Here is a 14,665-nt window from a genome sequence, read left to right as displayed (position 1 = left end):
CTCCATTCTATCAAGAGAATATGGTAGCTTATGTAATATACTAACACGCACATAGCTAATATCTGGAAGAACCAAGGTTTGAATCTAGTTTTGTCAAATCAGAAAGCTCAATTTTTAATTACTTTTCTATACTTCCAAGTACAGTTGTACAATGTAGGAATGTTTTTTAAAAAGTGAATGTCGATTCACAAAATCACTCAGGAAGTACATTTCAATAAAAATTTTTTGTAAGCTCAAAAAGATATGTGAACCTGAGTCTGACACGGAACCTGGGCCTTCCCCCCATGTTGCTCATACAAATTGAAAAATAAAGTGAAGGAAAAGGTCACCATACATTGCGGCAGAGACCTTCTGTCTTTATCACCCTTTTGTCTATCAGTGACGTTAACTTCAAATGTGTCTGGGAATCTCCCGCTTGCCCCCATAGCCAAATTCAGTATATATTATGAAAACTGAATTCCACTTTGATGTCACTGGGTCCCATTTGCTCAACTGTCTCAGTTTAGAATACAAGGAAGAGACGCTGAACAATTCTGAGGCATGGTTTTCTTATCTATAAGTTGGGTCTTTAGAAGAAATGATCTGTAATGGATCTCAAGCTGTGTGATTACCAATCTAGTAAAATGTCAACTTCCTATGCTTAGTAACAGACCAAATAAAGTGCCAAGAGGAAGGCATCCAAATATGGGTGTCTCTAAACTAATTCTTAAATAAGAAATACATTTGAGAAAATATGAAGAAATTACAAACTAGTCTACAAAAAAAATGTAAATGAAGCTCCATGAGAATAGTTAAATTCTAAAAGTATTCCCAAAAACTTACGTTAAAATAATTTTATAATTATATTAGAGCATATTTTTAAGGAATTTTACCTTCATGCATTTTTGGATTATTTATTTTTTGATTAAAGGATTAAAAACCCAACCAAACCCACTGCCATTGAGTCAATTCCCACTCATAGTGACCCTACAGGACAGAGTAGAACTGCCCCATAGAGTTTCCAAGGAGCGCCTGGAGGATTTGAACTGCTGACCTCTTGGTTAGCAGCCCTAGCACTTAACCACTATGCCACCAGGGTCTCCAAAGGATTAAAGACCGCTTAATTTATCTATTCTGTAAATTCTCATTTTTCATATATTGAGCTTGAATATGCGACTATGTCTTATTAGCTGTGTGACTTTGGATAACTTATTTACCTTCTCCATATTTCACTTTTCACTCTTATAAAATTGTAAATAATAATTGTGTGTACTTCTTAGTATGAATAAGAGGACTAAATGAATGATAAATGCTACTCACTTAGAAAAAAGTCAAGTAATGCTAGCAATTTTATTGTTATTATTACAAATAGTGTCGAAATTTTAGACCTTGCTGATGCTCTTTTATGCAAATGTGAGGTTTAAAAATCTTATGTTGTATGGAGAGGACTCTGTTCTGTTTAGAACAAGGCAGTTCTCATGCAACCAGCTGAAAAGTGTTGAAAAGTAGCTAAGGTTAAGAAAGTCTTATACAAAGTCCAAAATTTTAATATCAATATCCAAAAACAACCAATTTGATTTTTATTGAAATTATACTGCTAGTCCATTGTAGATACAAAATAATAATAATTCCTTTGTTTATAAGAAAATGTCATTGTGATATGGCTAATGTAGTAGGCAATATTTATAACAAAGCTATTTACTTAAGCTTCTCTTAGTTATCAGCCATTTTGCCAAGGTATTTGCAGAGATTTCAATCTGAAATTTCATGTGTAGACATGAGTTAGAATTGACTCCAGAGTCCACAGCAGGGGATGATATCTCACCAACATTTTAGGTTTGTTTGATTGGAATTAGTAGGGCTATTGATTAAGTGCCTGGCAGGTAGTAGAATCCCACCAGGTTGTATTCCTCTTAGTCAAAGACTGATAAGCCTTTGAGAGCTCAATGAGCTCATCTTTAATTACATATAACAAACACGTATGTCTAACAGTCACAAAAAGAACACTTACATAGAACTTTTTACTGTAGATTTTGTTCAAAGAAATTCATAGATTAACCTGTCTAATCCTCAAAGACATCATACATGAAGAAAGCAAAAGGTTGTTAAAAAGGCAGGAAAAAAAGACCAAAATGGATGTAAGAAGAGACTTTCCCTTGAATGTCAAGCAGCTAAAGCAAAAGGAAGAAATGATGAAGTAAAAGAACTGAAGAGAAGATTTCAAAGGGCAGCTTGAGAAGAAAAAGTGTTAGAGTGAAATGTGCAAAGACCTGGAGATAGAAAACCAAAAGGGAAGAACACTCTCAGCATTTCTCAAGCTGAAAGAACTGAGAAAAAGTTTAACCCTCAAATTGCGATAGTGAAGGATTATATGGGGAAAATATTAAAACAAATAGGAAGCATCAAAAGAAGGTGGAAGGAATACAGAGTCCTTATACCAAAAAGAATTGATCGGCATTCAAACATTTCAAGAGGTAGCATATGGTCAGGAACCGATGGTACTGAAGAAGGCTTGGCATTGGCAAAAAACAAATCTCCAGGGAATTAACAGAATATCAACTAAGATGTTTCAACAAATGGATACAGTGACGGAAGTGCTCACTCATCTATGCCAAGAAACGTGGAAGACAGGTACCTGGCTAACCAACTGGAAAAGGTCCATATTTATGCCTGTTTCCCAGAAATGTGTTCCAAGTGAATGTGGAAATTATTGAACAATAATATTAGTATCACATGTAAGCAAAATTTTACTAAAGATCATTGAAATGTGGGTGCAGCAGTAGATCGACAGGGAACTGCCAGAAATTCAAGCCAGATTCAGAAGAAGACATGGAACCAAGGATATCATTGTTGATGGCACATGGATCCCGGCTGAAAGGAGAGAATAGCAGAAAGATATTTACTTTTGTTTTATTGACCATTGAAAGGCATTTGATTGTGTGAATCATAACAAATTATGGATAACATTGCAAAGAATGGGAATTCCAGAACACTTAAGTGTGTTCATGAGGAATCTGTACATAGATCAAGAGGCAGTTGTTCTGCCAGAACAAGGGGATATTGCATGGTTTAATGTCAGGAAAAGTGTGGTTCAGGGTTATATCCTTTCCCCATACCTATTCAATCTGTATGCTGAGCAAATAATCTGAGAAGCTGGAATATGTGAAGAAGAATGGGGCATCAGGATTGGAGGAAGACTCTTTAACAACCTGCATTATACAAACGACACAACCTTGCTTGCTGAAAGTGAAGAGGACTTGAAGTACTTACTGATGAAGATCAAAGACCACAGTCTTCAGTATGGATTACACCTCAACATAAAGAAAATAAAAATCCTCACAACTGGACCAATAAGCAACATCATGCTAAACGGAGAAAAGATTGAAGCTGTCAAGGATTTCATTTTACTTGGATCCATAATCAATACGCATGGAAGCAGCAGTCAAGAAATCAAAAGACTCACTGCATTGGGCAAATCTGCTGCAAAGGACCTTTTTAAAGTGTTGAAGAGCAAAGATGTCACCCTGAAGACTAAGGTGCACCTGACCCAAGCCACAGTATTTTCGATTGTATCATATACATGCAGAAGCTGGGCAATGAGTAAGGAGGACAGAAGAATAATTGACATCTTTGAATTGCGGTGTTGGCAAAGAATATTGAATGTACCAAGGACTACCAAAAAACAAACAAATCTGTCTTGGAAGAAGTGCAATCAGTATGCTCCTTAGAAGCAAGGATGGCGAGGCTCTGCCTTACATAATTTGGACATGTTGTCAGAAGTGTTCAGTCCCTGGAGAAGGACTTCGTGCTTGGTAAAGAACGTGGTCAGCAGAAGAGAGGAAGACTCTTAATGAGATGGATTGACACAGTGGCTGCAACAATGGGCTCAAGCATAACAATGATTGTGAGCGTGGTGCAGGACCGGGCAGTGTTTTGTTCTGAAGTACATAGGGTTGCTGTGAGTCAAAACCAACTCAACGGCACCATAAAACAACAACAACAATTCTCAAAAGAAACCAAGGAGTTGAGTTCTATTATTTTCCAGAATTGGATACAGAGGAACACACAGTTTAAATCAGTTGTCCAAGAATACACAGCTAATAAAGGAAGGAAATGGCATTTAAACTTAGGCAGTCTTATTCCTGAGCTGAGAGTGCTAATAAAAACATGCTGCTGCCTTTGCGTGGGATACTCTTGTGTGTTTTTGTGTATGTGTCTGTGTTTGTATTTTAACACAATTTTAGCAGTCTGTAAAGCTGTTGATGGCCTGAAAGGAATCTAAAACATACTGACTTTTCAAGTGTGCCCCCAAAAGTTACAGAAAATGGCAGTGTCTGTTGAAATAACAGTCACATTTTCATTAAGTTGGGAAAGAATTATAAGAAATACAAGCAAGAGATTTCTTTGCATGCTTTTAGTTAAAGCATTTTTATTATCATTTTCTTAATTGCAACATCTTTAAAGTTTCACAACCTTTATCCAAGGTTTTCTTCAAGGCTTCTTTTACCTCCTTGTTCCTTAGACTGTAGATGAGAGGGTTTAACTTGGGGATCACTACAGTGTAAAAAACAGAAGCCATTTTGTCTGTGTCCAGAGAGTGGTTTGATGTAGGCTGTAGGTACATAAAGATAAGTGTGCCATAGAAAATAGTGACGGCCACCATATGAGAGCCACAGGTGGAGATGACCTTGCGTCGCCCCTGGGTGGAGTGAATCCTTAAGATGGCAGCAATGATAAAGACGTAGGAGATGAGTACAATTGAAGAGGAACAGATCATATCAAAGCCAGCAAAAGCGAAGATCAAAATTTCCTTCATATGTGTGTCTGAACAGGACAGAGCTAAGAGAGGAAGGTCATCGCAATAGAAATGGTTAATTACATTGGGTCCGCAGTAAGTTAGATGGAAGGTAATAATGGTATGGAAGAGGGCAACCAGAAAGCTATATATATATGGAATAGCCACTAACTGAAGGCAGACTCTTTTTGACATCAGTATTGAATAATGCAGGGGACTACAGATGGCTACGTAGCGATCATATGCCATAGAGGCTAAAAGGAAACACTCAGTGATCATGAAGGTAAGAAAGCAGCCCAGTTGTGTTGCACAAGCATGGAAAGGAATAGTGTTGCGTTCTGCAACAAAGTTCACCATCATCTTTGGGGTAATGGCAGAGGAGTAACAAAGGTCTACAAAGGCCAGGTGTCTGAGGAAATAGTACATAGGTATGTGGAGTCGAGTGTCAATCCTGATTAAGATAATCAGTCCAAAGTTCCCCAGAACTGTGACCAGATAGATGACTAAAAATACCGCAAAACATGGGGCCTGGAGCTCTGGCCGGTCTGTAATGCCTTTGAGAATGAACTCAGTGACATAAGTCATGTTAACAGAAGCCATTTATTCCAGTGGATGTTGCTGGAGTTGAAGATTAAAAATTGCAACTCTCATCGTTCTTGCCGATGTTTAGGGAAGATGATCACTGATGTCTTGTCAGCCTTGAATTACATCATCAGATGGGCAAAAATGCAGCTTAGCTTTTGCCTGCCATTCTTGCCCCAGAATAGGGTTTCTTTTACTTTCAGAATAATCTTCTTAAAAGTTATTTTTCTTTCTAATTTTAGAAAATAAGGAATGATCTTAGTTAAGAACAAATTAAATATTGTCTAAATTAAACGGTGTTTTTGCTGTCATTATCTTTTCCATGCATATATAAGTATGACAGGAGTCCCTGGGTTGTGCAATTTGGTGAATGTGTTCAGCTGATAAGCAAAATGTTGAAGGTTTAAATCCATTCAGAGGTGCCTCAGAAGAAAGGCCAGGTGATTTACTGCTGAAAAATCAACCATGGAAATCTGCTGTGACACACAGGGTCACCATGGTTCGGAATCTTCTTGATGGCAACTGGCTTTTTTACTCCCATATGGTACTTGAACATGTTCAAAGTTTTATCACAAAGTTTTTATTTAAATTTTAACCATAAAGTTATGATTTGAACCCTAATTGAGGATAATTATAAGACTACCATATAAAATAACACAATTAAGTAGACCACCTTCACTGAAAGATGGTGGCAGGGGAAGAGGTTTCTTTATAATTTATCATTCATATATATATATATATATATTTTTTGCTAAAAATTGAAACTCATTTTTCTTCTACTGTACTTATAAAACTTCAAGATTTATAGTGGTTCCAAGGTGCCTTTCAAATCAAAATCAGAGAAAACTATATGGGGAGAGTAATGTATCAATGAGAATATTAACTAGGATAGATATTTACTGCTAAGTAAGCTGAATATTTAAGTACCCCATTATTGGTAAAGAAAAAGAGGTACAGTGGAGTTGTATAAGAATAAAAAAAATTAATTCCTAAGATCAATAAAGTGAAAAATGACGTAGAAACAAAATTCCCTATAAGATTCTGCTAAATTTTGTCTATAAATTTTGAAATCCCTATGGAGCAGTTCTACTCTGTGTATATAATTTTACATTAATGGGTTCACCATGAGTCAGAATCAACTCAAAGGCAACTAACAACAACATGTATTTCTAGATTATATTATCAATTCCTATAATTCTTTAAAAGTATTTTTTTCTATGACCTTCAATTAGTTTCTCCACCAAACAAGTCTCACTGTCTATTGAGTCATTTCCCCATCTCTCAATTTTGAGAAGAAATGCTTAAAATTATTTATACATTTTACCCTCAGGGTGCCCCAGTAGCCATTGTTTTCTTTGCTTGATAGTAAGTTGCTCAAAATAGTGATTCTCAAACTTGGCTGCTCATTGTAATCATCTAGGGAATTTTTAACATCTCAGTGCCTAGGCACCTCATACCAATTCAGTTGGAAACTGAGGGAGTGGTATCCAGGCATCAGTGTTTTTAAAGCCCTCCAGATGATTACAATGTACTAGGCTTCAGCGCAAGCAGCCTAAATAATGAATTCATTTATGGCAATGGCAACCTGAGCTCAGCTATATCCTCAAAATCATTGTTTTTTTTTTGGTTTTATTTGAGTTACCTGTAGCTAAATTGGAAATCCTGGTGGCATAGGGGTTAAGTGCTACTGCTGCTAACCAAAAGGCCAGCACTTAGAATCCACCAGGCGCTCCTTGGGAACTCTATGGGGCAGTTCTACTCTGTCCTATAGGGTCCCTGTGAGTCAGAATCGACTGGACGGCAACGGGTTTGTTTTTTTTTGTTATGGCTAAATTAGTTTGAATACATGACTCCACTTAGCTAATGAAATTCATATTGGAGTATGCTTATTCCTGTTTACATGAAAAGACTCACCAAGGGTTATGTGGACAAGGATAATTTTAAGGAAATCAATTTCTTAGTCGTCAATGTCCATACCTGCTCCTTTCTGATACTGGTTTGACTAAGGCACCTATATCTTAGCTCTTCTTGGCCCCCTTGCTCACAATCTGCCCTTTACCTATTTTATGAAGGAAAAGCATATATCTCACTAGTTGGGAATCTTACTATGAATCCTTGCCCCAGAGATAAAAATATCTGGGGAGCTAAACAATTTGAATTTTTTTTTTTTTATTGTGCTTTAAGTGAAAGTTTACAGCTTGTTAGTTTCTAATACAAAAATTTATACACACATTGTTATGTGACCCCAATAGCTATGTCTAGAATATGTCAGCACACTCCTCCTTTGCACCCCCAATTTCCTGTGTCCATTCAACCAGCTCCTGTCCGTTTCTGCCTTCTTGTTCAATTTGAGTAATTTGATGATTCCTTTCAAGATATTGTAAATACAACCCTCAACTCATTAAAAGTGAAATTTAAAGCTTAAACTTATTATTTATCAAAAGAGGAAATATATATAGATAGATATCTATACCTACCTGGTGGTTTAGTGGTTAAGCAGTACTGCAGCTACTGCTGCTAACCAAAAGGTTGGCAGTTTGAATCCACCAGGTGCTCCCTGGAAACTTTATGGGGCAGTTCTACTCTGTCTTTCAGGGCAGCTATGAGCCAGAATTGACTTGATGGCAATGGGTTTGGTTTGGTTATATATATGTATATATGTTTATAAATCATTCCTCTACTAAGAGTGATTGTAATTCTATATATTTGATTTATAGATAGTAAGGTAAGTTAGGAAACCCTGGTGGCTTAGTGGTTAACTGCTATGGCTGCTAACCAAAAGGACAGCAGTTCAAATCTGCCAGACTCTCCTTGGAAATTCTATGGGGCAGTTCTACTCTGTCCTCTAGGGTCACTATGAGTTGGAATCAACTCGCCAACTCGATGGCAGTGGGTAAAATAACCAATGAAACACACTAAATAATAAAAGTATATTACGTTAGGATAGCTTTTTGGGGGGTGGAAATGGGGTGGAAATATGAATACAAGGGAAATAAAGAAATATTTTATATTATTTAACTCTTGAAAAAGAAGTCCCTGGGTGGCGGAAACAGTTTGGCACTCAACTACCAGCCAAAATGTGGGCGGTTCAAATCCACTTAGAGGTGTCTTAGAAGACAGGCTTGTTCATTTGTTTTCAAAAGGTCACAGTCTTGAAAACTCTGCAAAGCAGTGGTAGTTTGCATATATGGGGTTGCTGGGAGTCACAATGGAGTTGGAGGCAACTAACAAAGACTCTTAAAAAGGGAGTTTTTTTTTAATAATAGCAGTATCAATTACTATATCTATATCCTTATTGGTGCACTTAATATTTAGAGTAAAAAATTTTAAAATGTCAATACTTAGAAAAATTACATTTTTTACACCTATTTAAACTACTAAAGAATATTTTTAGATGTTTGCTGAAATATGTAGAAAAAAAGATATTTTTTTCAAATTTTTTTAGTGGACACCAAAAATTATCAACTATTCATATTTTTATTCCTTGTTGGTAGTTGATTAATTCTTTAAGAACAAGCAGTTTAACTTATTTAGTTTTCTCCTAGCCTTTGCAGATTCTAGTTTGTCCATCTAGATTTTTAATATACCACTGCTGAAAAAATTAAATTTTTCTTTATGCTAATTATAAAAAGCTTTTGAGGACATATCTCTGAAATTTCTGTAGACACTTTGGCACCTAAGATAATGGCAAAGCTTCACACAGAAGGTACTCAATAATATGGGAGAAGGATATGATCACGGGGTAACCTCCTCTGTCCTATCCGCTGCTCTGTTGGTAAAGATATTTCCCCATTCTTTTACTGCCTGGTGTTATCCAGGCCCTGTCCTATGCTTTATAATGGTCTGCAGGTCTTTTCCAAGCCAGAGCACTCTTCCATTTCTGGGCTGTGCCTTGGTTTCTTTGCCAGATCTTAACAGCCAGGCTGCAGAGCCATACTGTTTAACACCAGTATGCTCCAGGTAATAAATTAACGAGCCGTCGGATATTTCCTCCATATGTCCCAACACGCATACACCCATTAAGCCATGACATGGAGTTAAGCCTGTGGTTTGAGGCCTATTGCCTTGGAGCCCTGCTTGAGGTCAAACATCTTCTCTGAGAAGCCATATCAAGGAAATGAAATATAAATGGGTTTCTAATTTATTTCAGGATTCAAATGTTACGGTGAGCATCCATTCTTTATTTTAGAGGGAAAAATTTACCTTTATGTTCAGCATTTTCCAAGAAGCCAAGGATTGATTTTTAAAAACACTGTTACCAGAGCTTGTGTGGAGAGCCATTCATGATGACCTGCCTTCACTGGAGAATTTAGACAGGAAACCTCACCTGCCTCCAAATCTGTCCTCCATGAGCCATGTAGTATTAATTTTTTTGTTTGTTTACTCTGTGTGTGTGTGTGTGTGTGTGTGTGTACTACTAAAGAAAGGAGTGCAAAGTCTAGGAGGTTGTTTGTCTAACTCAATTTGGAGTCAATTAAGGATTTTGTTTCTGTGTGTGTGTGTGATTGATGAAATAGAATTTTAACTGTAAATATATGTTGCCCTAAAAATAGAGTAGAAAATTCTAGAAAGCAGAGAGTATGAAGGGAAGAAGTGTAGTTAAAATGTTAGAGGTATTATCTCTGAATGCAGCCTGTTCAACTTAATACCATAGCTCACCAAGTAGAAAGATTTGTAATGGGGAGATGGAGCTTGGGTGTAGGGTTGGCAATTGGCTCTATATCAGACTCCATCTGACTCACCTGCTTAGCAGGGATATTGGCTCCCAATAAGCTCATTCTGAATTTGTTTGGGAAATTTATTGGTTCCTGGGTCCCTTTGGATCTAAACTTGAAACTCTAGAGATACCTGAATGCTGTAATACTTCCTTCCATGTTTCTCTCAAAGCGAGATGAGCTAGATAAATTATATTGAGGATTTGAGAATATTACTACTAACTACCTGTATTCCTGAAGGGATCATACTTTGAATATACTGATCAGAAATTCCCATGAAGGCAGAGTTAGGCTATACTACTGGAAACAACGTAAAAAGATCATAAATAAAACTTGGTTCATTAGTTAAGGGCACAATGAAGCTTTGTGAAAAATAAGACCAGCACTTGAATCCTGAATAATTTATTTCTGAGAACTTGGATAAGGTCTGTATTCTTTTTAAGCCTCAAATTCCTCATTTGTAGACTATAAGTAGTAATGTGACCTTCTTTATAGTGTTTTTATGATATTGGATAAGTTAATGTATGTAAAGTGCTCAGTAAATTCTGGAAAGTAGTAAGTGCTCACAAAAGATTTTTAAAGCAATAAGAGAGAATCAGATCCATAAATAACATCAAGATGCCCCAATAATCTAAAGTGAAAAATAGAACTGCTTCTACCACAGCTTCAGTCTCTTTCTGATTGTCATCGTGTCATCTTTAATGGAAAATAATCTTTCCACGTTCCTCGGAACTCAGTTCTCCGTATAAATCTATATATAACTCATCATTCCTAGGTCTAGGTCTAGCTTCCAGAGGTTCTTACTGTTCATTGCATCTTTGCCATTGAATCTATTATCTTTTTCTCATTAAATTGCCTTTCCACATCTTCTATGAGAACCCTGGTGGCATAGTGGTTAAGTGCTACAGCTGCCAACCAAAAGGTCGACAGTTCAGATGTACCAGGAGCTCCTTGGAAACTCTATGGGGCAGTTCTACTCTGTCCTATAGGATCGCTATGAGTCGGAATCAACTCCATGACAATGGTTTAGCATCTTCTATATGCATTATTTAACAGAAAGGAATAATACTTTTATTTTCTTACTTGCCTTTGCTTGAGAATATTAGAAGACATTAATTTCAGAGTATATGAAGATCAACCCTTTCTGGCTCATTTTGTGATTATTTTTCTAATTCAAAATTGAAAGAAAGGACACCTGTTATTATTGATGGTGAAATTCAGTTTCTTTTCAAATAGAAAATGATTAGATAAGTATATATGCACACCTACATTTATGAAACGTGTGCTTCACAAATGTATATGTGGATATATGCCTATCAAATCATTTTCTAATTTGAGAAGAAACTTAATTTTATACCTACTAAGTTTTATGCCTACTGGGAACCCTGGTGATGTAGTGGTTAAGTGCTACAGCTGCTAACCAAAAGGTCAGCAGTTAGGGTCCGCCAGGGACCCATTGGAAACTCTGTGGGGCAGTTCTACTTTGCCCTATAGGGTCGCTAGGAGTTGGAATCGACTTAACAGCAGTGGGTTTTGGTTATATATATATATGCATACATATAAATATATGTGTATGTATGTTGTGAGTTGTTTTTCATATATAGTAGCCAAACCAACATTTTTGAAAACCTGTCTGCTCTTTCCAATTTCTCATAGTCTTTTGCTCTTTCTGTTCCAACTTTCCCTTCACCACTAAAAGTAGCATTTTTAAGTTATTGACTATCATGCTATTGATAAAGACAATGGATATTTAAAAATTTTTAGCTGGTTTTCCTTTGGAATTTTGAAACTCTTGTACATTGCCTCATTCTTTGTCTTTTTGGGCACTACACTTTATTTTTCTTCTAACTCTCTTGATAACAGTTTTAGCATTTTCTTTTCAGCTGTTAGTTCTGCTAGTACATGACTCTCTTCTAGATCTTTTTTGTTGTTGTTGTTTTTTGCCCACATTCTCAATTTTTAAAAATATTTTGTTGTATTTTTGATGTAAGTTTACATAGCAGGATAGGTTCCCATTTGACAATTTCCACACAAATTGTTCAGTGACATTAGTTACATTTTTCACAATGTGCCAACATTCTCTGTTTTCTGTTTGTTCCATTTCCAGTACTCTAGTTTCCCTCCCACTTTATCTTCCTTCTCATCTTTGCTATTAAGTAAATGTTGACCTTCTGGTCTCATACAGATGGGTTTTTTTTAGTAGAACACTGTTCTTAGAGTCAATATCCTTTATTTTGTGTGCCACTCTACTATTTCTGTAAGAGGTAATCTCAGGGGATAATTTTGGTTCAGTGTTTAAACAGTGTCTTGGGGAGATAGTCGTAACCAGTCCTTTGGTCTCAACTGGTCCAGATAGTAGGGCCTTTTTTAATAAATCAAATTTTGTTGTACATTTTTCTCCCATTCTATTTGGGACCATCTATTATGACCTGGTCAGAATGGTCAGTGGTGTAGTCAGATGCCATCTAGTACTTCTGGTCCCAGGATAGATGAGGTCATGGCTCATACACATTATCAACCTGATAGACTTGTTCCTTCTCTGATGTTTTGGTTACTTTCTTTTGCTTCTGATGAATATAGACCAATAGTTGTATCTTAAATGGCCATCCACATGCTTTAAAGACACAAGATGCTAATGACTTCGGTAGGATACAGAACATGAACTTTGTGAACTATATATGCCAATTAACTGAGTTGTCCCATAAGACTGTGGTCTTAAGCTTTCAAACCTAACAAACCAATCTTGGAAACTGTTTGGTTATGTCTGAGGAGTATCTGCAGTAGTGTCTTCAATGAATATGTGTGACTGCATACAAGTATCTTTATTTACACATGTCTAGAGATCACTTGTTTAATTTTCAATGAGTCTCATATTTATTTCTCCATTTTAGACATGTTCTTTCAGCTCCAGAGCCTTATAGCCAAGTACCTAATACCGATGTTTCATTGTTGTTTTTGTCAGGTGCCTTCATGTTGCTTACAACTCATGCTGACCCTACATACAATGGAACAAAACACTGCCAGGTCCAGTACCATCCTTACACTCATGGCTATGTTTGGGCCCATTGTTGCAGACACTGTGACAATCCATCTCATCGAGAGTCTTCCTCTACTTTACTAAGCAATATGTAATTTTCCAGGAGCTGCTCCCTCCTGATAACATGTCCAAAGTATGTGAGACAAAGTCTTGCCATTCTTGTTTCTAAGGAGCATTTTGGTTGTACATCTTCTAAGACAGATTTTTTGGTTCTTCTGGCAGTCCATAGTGTATTCAATATTCTTTACCAACATCATAATTCAAGATCATCAATTCTTCTCCTTTTTCATTCTCCAGCTATTGCAAGATACAAGGCAATTGAAAACACAGTGGTTTGCGTCAGGCACACCTTAGTCCTCAAAGTGACATCTTTGCTTTTTAACACTTTATGGAAGTCTTTTGAAGCAAATTTTCCCATGTAATAATATACTGATTTCTTGGCTGCTGCTTCCATGGGCATTGATTGTGGATCCAAGTAAAATGAAATTCTTGACAACTTCAATATTTTCCCTTTTTATCATGATGTTGCTTTTTGGTCCACTGTGAGGATTTTTGTATTCTTTATGTTGAGGTATAATTCATACTGAAGGCTGTGGTCTTTGATCTTCATTAGTAAGTGCTTCAAGTCCTCTTCAATTTCAGCAAGCAAGGTTGTGTTATCTGCATATCACAGGTTGTTAATTAGTCCTCCTCCAATCCTCATGCTATAGTCCTGTTCATATAGTCCAACTTCTTGTATTATTTGTTCAGCATACAAATTGGAAAGTATGATGAAAGGATAAAACCCTGACACACACCTTTCCTAATTTTAAACCAGGCAATATTCCCTTATTTTCTTCAAACTACTGCCTCTTGGTCAATATACAGATTCCTCCTGACCACAATTAAGTGTTCTGGAATTCCCATTCTTCACAATGTAGTCCATAATTTGTTATGATCCACACAGTCAAATGGCTTTGCATAGTTAATAAAACATATTTCTCCTTTCTCTGATTTTGGCCAAGATCCATCTGACATCAGCAATGATATACCTTGTTCCACATCCTCTTCTGAATCTGGCTTGAATTTCTGGCAGTTCCCTGCAGATATACTGCTGCAACTAGTTTTTAATTGTCCATGAACTTAGGGAATCTAGAGCAAACTCTACCATGAATTCAGAGAAAGTTGACTTTTGAATTTCTGCTTAAGAGATGAGAGGGGGCCAGACATTATACAGAGAGGTGAGGCTGTAGAGAAGTATTTCAATGACACAGGGTGTGCAAAAACTAGAAGTGCAGCTACAGTCACTGAAGGAGAGATAGATTTGTGGGAGACAGAGAAGGAAAAAGCAGGTGAAGGAATTAGAAAGACATTACAAAGAAGTGATTCATGTCACAAAGAGCCTTATAAATCAAACTAATGAGTTTTGAATACATCCTATAGTACAGGAAAAATTGAAATATACACAAGAATGATATAATCAGAAGTAGCATTTTCAAAGGTTCCTTCATCAAAGTAGTGATTTAACATGATGGAATGCCATGCAGTGAATACAAAAGAGTCTGATATGAGGGAAAG

General features: G+C 36.6%; 1 protein-coding gene across 1 annotated transcript; it reads right to left on the bottom strand.

The window, feature by feature from the left end:
* Positions 1-4,414: 4,414 nt before the first annotated feature.
* Positions 4,415-5,374, bottom strand: LOC126080734 (olfactory receptor 1038-like). The gene has a single exon (XM_049891913.1). The coding sequence runs from the start codon at positions 5,372-5,374 to the stop codon at positions 4,415-4,417; it is 960 nt and encodes a 319-aa protein (XP_049747870.1).
* Between the last annotated feature and the right edge of the window lie 9,291 nt (positions 5,375-14,665).

Source organism: Elephas maximus, chromosome 7, assembly GCF_024166365.1.
Source record: "Elephas maximus indicus isolate mEleMax1 chromosome 7, mEleMax1 primary haplotype, whole genome shotgun sequence".
NCBI classification, from domain to species: domain Eukaryota; kingdom Metazoa; phylum Chordata; class Mammalia; order Proboscidea; family Elephantidae; genus Elephas; species Elephas maximus.
Note: the sequence above shows the minus strand (reverse complement) of the source record. Positions and strands in the feature narration are given on the sequence as shown.

What these genes read in the sequence shown, in the direction of transcription:
- LOC126080734 (XM_049891913.1), bottom strand. Translation starts at nt 5,374, where the DNA reads ATGGCTTCTGTTAACATGACTTATGTCACTGAGTTCATTCTCAAAGGC.